The sequence below is a fragment of the Stegodyphus dumicola genome, chromosome 4 (assembly GCF_044657685.1).
Source record: "Stegodyphus dumicola isolate Sdum_Otavi_A_Nest chromosome 4, ASM4465768v1".
Classification (NCBI taxonomy): domain Eukaryota; kingdom Metazoa; phylum Arthropoda; class Arachnida; order Araneae; family Eresidae; genus Stegodyphus; species Stegodyphus dumicola.
The window spans coordinates 255,955,382-255,961,381 of NC_140771.1; the positions used below are offsets into that span (position 1 = coordinate 255,955,382).

General features: G+C 30.2%; 1 protein-coding gene across 4 annotated transcripts in view; it reads left to right on the top strand.

Annotated features, from left to right (window-relative positions):
• The window catches only part of LOC118203708 (uncharacterized), a 72,337-nt gene extending 66,598 nt beyond the window's left edge, over positions 1 to 5,739 (top strand). For all 4 annotated transcript variants that reach the window (XM_085814310.1, XM_085814311.1, XM_085814309.1 and 1 more), the window contains 2 exons: positions 5,330 to 5,445; positions 5,584 to 5,739. In XM_085814310.1, the coding sequence (XP_085670436.1) occupies positions 5,330 to 5,445; positions 5,584 to 5,628 (161 nt within the window). In that variant the 3' untranslated portion in view covers positions 5,629 to 5,739. The remainder of the gene's footprint in view (positions 1 to 5,329; positions 5,446 to 5,583) is intronic.
• The last annotated feature ends 261 nt before the right edge of the window (positions 5,740 to 6,000 follow it).

A 6,000-nucleotide genomic window follows, 5' to 3' on the forward strand; every position in this document is an offset into this window, starting at 1 on the left:
CTTCAAATCCTTCTAAACTTTCCAAGCTGCAATGTCTAAAATCCTAAAGAAAAATTATCCCTACCATTTTTGTAACAGAAAAAAGCCAGAAATATTTCAGAAAAAAGTAGGAGGGAAAAGTATAAAATTAATTTTATAGAGAACTGATGCACATTCTGAGAATTTTGAATATTCTGTTACTATTACATGGGAAAAACTCTTACTGTGAAAAAATTAAAAACAAGACATTTTTAATTAATTTCATAGTTAATTTTGCTTTTGCTAAGACTTTTTTCATAAATTGTGCTTTATAGCATTATACCTTGTTTATTTTTCAGATTTAAAATATTGTATAAGTTGGTAAAATGAAACTTTGTAATATGACAGCGAAAAATAAAAATGTTTTATTTTAATGTTAATTTTTAAACATAATTTCAATATTTTAATAAAATTTATCAGTGTTACAGTGTTTTAAAAAAAATTGTCGAAAAATTCCCAGATCTCGGTATTAAAAAGTTTCTATAGAAACTAATATTAAAATCGCCAAAATGTTGAAAAGTCGCCAAATTTAGAACCGTTTAATAAAAGAATTCACATCCCCAAAAGCAAAAAGTTGTTTAAGAGCTCTTTACTAGGAAAAATGAATTTCAAAATGCTTATGTTTCACTTCTTGCTTAGAAACTCGAGTATCCCATCATTTATATTAGAAATAGAAACAAATTATAACTCAAGAACCCATTCAAAAGATTACCATATATACGGCAGTGAATCGCCAAAAATATTCCTCAAAATGCTAATTCACACTCAAAATGACAGTCGTAAAAACAGACAGAAATTTCAGATGATTAAAATTAAGGACCAAAAATTGATTCCAAAAAATCTAACGATTCTTAAGGACCGTACGAACCCTGTCTAAATAATATTTGGAATGGCTTAAATAAAGGAAAAGTAATCGAATAGTCAAAATAATTTCATTTTTTGGCCAATTCATTAGACAGTACGAAGATTGGGAGGTTCTCCCCTTTCTCCGCAAAATCTGGAATATTGAAACTGTTACAGTTCGCTGCAAAACAAGCAACGGACTTTTTTTTTTTTTTTTTTTCATTTTCTAATCTGGATTGAATAAGACTAAAAGTTCTGTGGTCTACCAACTCAAGCGAAGAATGATTCTATTCCGGAAATTTAACGCCATCTGTTGAAAATTACAATTAAAAACATTTTCATTGTTGAGGTAATGCTCATTCTCTTAATAAATATTGCATTTCTCATATTTAAAATTACAAGTCTAATTTTTAAGGTTATGCAGTTGTGTATTATGTAACTAGACAGGTGCTTATTTTTTTAAAATGTGCTTGAAAAGTGCTTATAGGTGCTTATTTTTTAACTAAAATGTGGCTATGAACCCTAGTACATGTATTTTTACTTTTAATTGTAGCTGTGATTACTTGAATTAGACATTCATATATTAAATGAGAGGCACTATCTAAAATTTTATTTTATAAAGTCACTTTTGTCTAAAAAAACTTATTGAAGCAACTGCATTTTATGTAAGATTTCTTTTTCTGCTTTGAAAATCACTGAATGAGTAAATTTGTTAATGCTCACATTAGTATTCTTTAAATTAACCAAAATTAAGCCAAATTCTCCTTTGGCCAAAAATAAACATTAGCACGGCAATGCGACCCAAAAGCCACTTGAAGAGCCAGTGCAAATACCTCACTAAATCCCTAAATCGGTAGTAGTAATGGCCAGTGTGTGCAAACAGAAGGTACATAATGAACACAAGCTTATGACTCATGCTTATTGGGACTTCCTCGTTAAAGGGGAACAATTCCATGCCCCTTTCCCCAGCACGAAGGAGGTTCAACAAGTTAACCAATCCAGTTGTACAGAGAAAGCACAAGCTGATTCCTTCAATGTACCGCAAGTGTGGCCCAGGACATCTATGGGCATCACAGACTTATTATTGCTCTGTCTCATGCGGCTAAATGCCTTCTAAGAAAAATGTTTGATTCGAAGGATCAGATTGTCTAGTAGGCTAGAATCTTGTTCTTTATCAGAATTAACTGGACCTATCGCTCTACCAAATAAGAATAGCTATGCACCGCCAGCCACAGAATCAAGAAAGAACTCTTAATCTGTCAATCCTTCCTGTGTCTGAGTCAAATTAAGCTGCGCAGCCTCATTGCTGGTGGTGCTCTTCCGTCAATTCCTTTCAATTTCAGCTTTCCAACCATACTTCCCTTGGAAGTACAGTACAAAGTCTTTAATCCGGACTCGTCAGGACTTCGGCGATTCCGAATTAGGGGTTTTTCCGGATTATAGATCATCAATTTAAATCTGGTAAGATTGCATGCAGAAATTATAAAATTAAAAATATGAAACCGTGAATTACGAAATAAAGAGCAATTATGATCTAAAAGGTATCAAAATATACCAAAAAAAAAAAAAAGCTTAATATTTATTTGTTTACTTTATTAAACATTTCTTTCAATGTAAGTTGTTTCATTTTTTGTGCTAATACTTTCTCTTTAATTCTATAAATAGACATAATTTCTTGTTCAGTTACATATATTCTGTTCTATAAAGTTCCACATATAAAGTTCCACTGTTCAAGTCCTGTAATTGCTGTCGAGAATACCGACTGATTTGTCAATCAAAATGTTTTCGTTTTTATTAATCTCTCTGTCACTTTCTTCACTATCGGAAGTGGTATGTCATATACTTTTGACTTTCCAATGTCATACTCCTCGCATAATTTTGAGACGGATATGCCTTTATCCATTTTTTGCAGCAATTGCACTTTTTGTTTGATGGACATCAAAACATGCTTACTCTTTGTAGATCCTTTATCAGCTCCAGAATCGGAAACTCTTTTTGACATAATCTAAAGTTCAAGCTTACTTTTTTATAAAATTGCTCTAACAGTCTGTAAAAAATAATAAGCCGGATCCAATTAGAAGATTAAGGAACAGCGCAATCTGCAACATTAACTGAAATAGATAATTTTAACCTAGCTTATACCGTCCGTTATACATTAAATCCGTATGCGTAAACGTATTATGTGCATGCGTAAATGCATTATGCATTTACGCGCAGAAAGTTTGTAGCTTTGATGCCTGGATTATGGATCATTCCGGATTAAAGACTTTGTACTGTATTTGCTTTGGTTTCTCGGGAATTGCCCAGCATGTCATTTGAGGGTATTTTTCAAATTTCCAAAAAATCTTCATGTCGCATGGAAGTTGAAACGCGACTGCCAGAAAGTGAATTTTAGTGTTTTGTAACAAGATTTTAGGACCATTTTTCTTTAATGAATAAACAGCGACAGCCAGAGTTTATCTCGATGCATAGATTTATTAAATTTGCCTACAGTTGAAGGATGGTCAACAAGAGATTATTTTGTCATATGTCAAAGTTATTTACTGTAACTTATGTCACTTGTCATAAAAGCTTTGGACCTTGCTTGTGAAAATGTGACTAGTACCAAATGCGTAAGTTATTTCATACCCAAAGAACAAGTTGTTAGAGTTCTTCAGGGACTTTACCAGTGTATTGTATTTTTACTAATTTTCTTTTGAAATGGGACAGCAAACTGAAAAATGGGGAAAGATAAACAAGGAGCACACACATAACTGTGCATCACGCACCTCTGATCTTTTTCTGGAAAACATTAATGTGTCTTCTTGCAAATAGAAGAAATTGCAGAAAGAAAAGATGTCGAGTAAATAATGGGAAAAAAATTGAATTTTCTGAAAGTGCAAGCACTTTGAAAAAGTCAATACACTATGCATATTAAATAACTGTTAGTCTAACTAACTAGAATCTAGGATGCTAACTGCGGGGTAACCAGTCAAGAACAGTTTTTGAAAACTTGGATTTTACACAGCTTATGCTTCAGGTATCAGTGAAAGAAGGTATGTGGACTCAGTTTTAGAATATGTGTGAATTCACAACAATATTGAGACAACATATATAAAAACTGATTATGAAAGTGTTAAAAAAAACTGCAGAAATGATAGCAATGACTTGCCATCATGAATCAAATGCAGAATATCACTGAAATAAGAATAATTCTAGAGCTGAAAATTCACTGATCAAAAAAGCTATTAGCTGTTTTATGAAACTGAGAATGCAATTAAAAAACTTTTTGAACAATTTGGCGGGGCACACAGAACAGTTGTTTGTAAGGGATAAAATTTCATCAGTTTTATAAAAGTAATTTTGTAAAAAAATAAGTTTAAAAACTGCATAAATAGTTTAATTTTTGTGTTAATTTTGAATTATTGCTTTTAAGTTAATTAATTGGTAGTTATTATTTTACATTGAAAGTTTAAAACTGATATCGTTTGTAATTAAACTCAAATATGCTCGGAACAAAAGTAATTTTAATAAGTGGCGAGTACTGTACTACATAAAGATTTTTGTCGATATGGTCTATATGTGTGTGTAATGGAAATTATATATGTTATATATAATGGAAATTCTACAAAATTTTGTATACGAGATCTGCATTTTGCAAAATTTTACATTGATCAGTATTTTTCAGAATAATATGCATAGAAATGCATATTAATCAAGAACCTTTTTCCTATTTGAAATTTTATTTTTAGTTATGTGCAAATATAAAAATTTTTCTCTTTCATTTGTGTACAGCCCCTCATTAGGATCTCCAGTTTTAATATCGAATATCTTTGTCAGTTTTGTTGTATGAGATTCAAGCATTTTTTGTTTTATTCTGAAATTTTTCTAACAAGTATAAGGACTGGAGGGAGATATGAAAAGTAAAATTTCATAATTTTTACCCAATTGATGTCTTTCAATTTAAAATTGCAAAATATAAACACCTGCATCATTTTAAAGTTTTGTAATTTGAAGTGTATGTATACAACCCACACAAAAATAAAAACCAAGTAAGGACTTTCGGGGCACTGAGCATTAAACCGTTATGATACAGCTAATTAATTAATATAAGAAATAATGCTTAGAAAATTGTATACTTAAATTATGCTTTTCAAAAACAGAGGTGCTAGATCATTAAGGCAGGGAAGAATGCTCGTGTTGTTTTTATTTGATCATGTATTAGTGCTATAATAGAAATTTTGTGGATTTATAAATGAAGAAAGATTTACTTATTCATGAAATTTGTTACATTGAAAAAACGTTTTTTAATGAATTTTACTTTTATTATAGAAATCTGAATAATTTTACTTTTAATGCTACTGAATTCAATAAATCAGTTTAATTTTAAAAGCTAGAACAAGTATATTTTCTTTTATAGATTATATGAAATGATTCTTTTATAGAATGGTTTTTCAAAAAAATTTTCTTAATTACATTTCTTCCTCAGATAAGAGAATAAATTGTCGTGTGTGTTTAGAAGATTTTTGTGAAACGGAGAAAGCGAGATGTTTGCCATGTGGACATTTTTATCATGAGAAATGTATTCTTGAGTGGTTTAGAAGAGTAAGTAAATGCCATTGTCTTTTAAAGATATATGCATAAGCAATCTCATGTATTTTGTGTTTGTTCTCTCATTATTTTTTTAACCATGCTTAAATGTATTTTATTTATTATTTTGTATAATTTAAATCTCAATTACAGAATGGTGCTTGTCCATTGTGTAGAAAATCTGTGGCAGACTTTTGAAGCGGGAACTGAAACTGTTATGATGTTTCGAACAAGACATACATATATAAGAATTGCTTCAGTTATTGTTCATAGCTTTTCCGTGTAAATAAATTTTTTATATTTATCAAATACTTTGAAATTCTTTTATAACTGCATTCATTTAAACTTTGTGTCCCTTTCAGAAAAAAAGAAAAAAGTTCATGTTAGAGCTAAAACTGCAGTATCCAATAATTAAAAACAATAATGCTAAAAGTCTAAAATTATCATTTTAAAAAGAAGTGGTGCTACTTAAAGAAATCTGCTCGAAAGCGTTGCTGCAATTTCAAAGAGAACAACTACGTTAATAAACTGTTCTGGTATTAAAATTTAAATACATTGGGTTTTAATGAA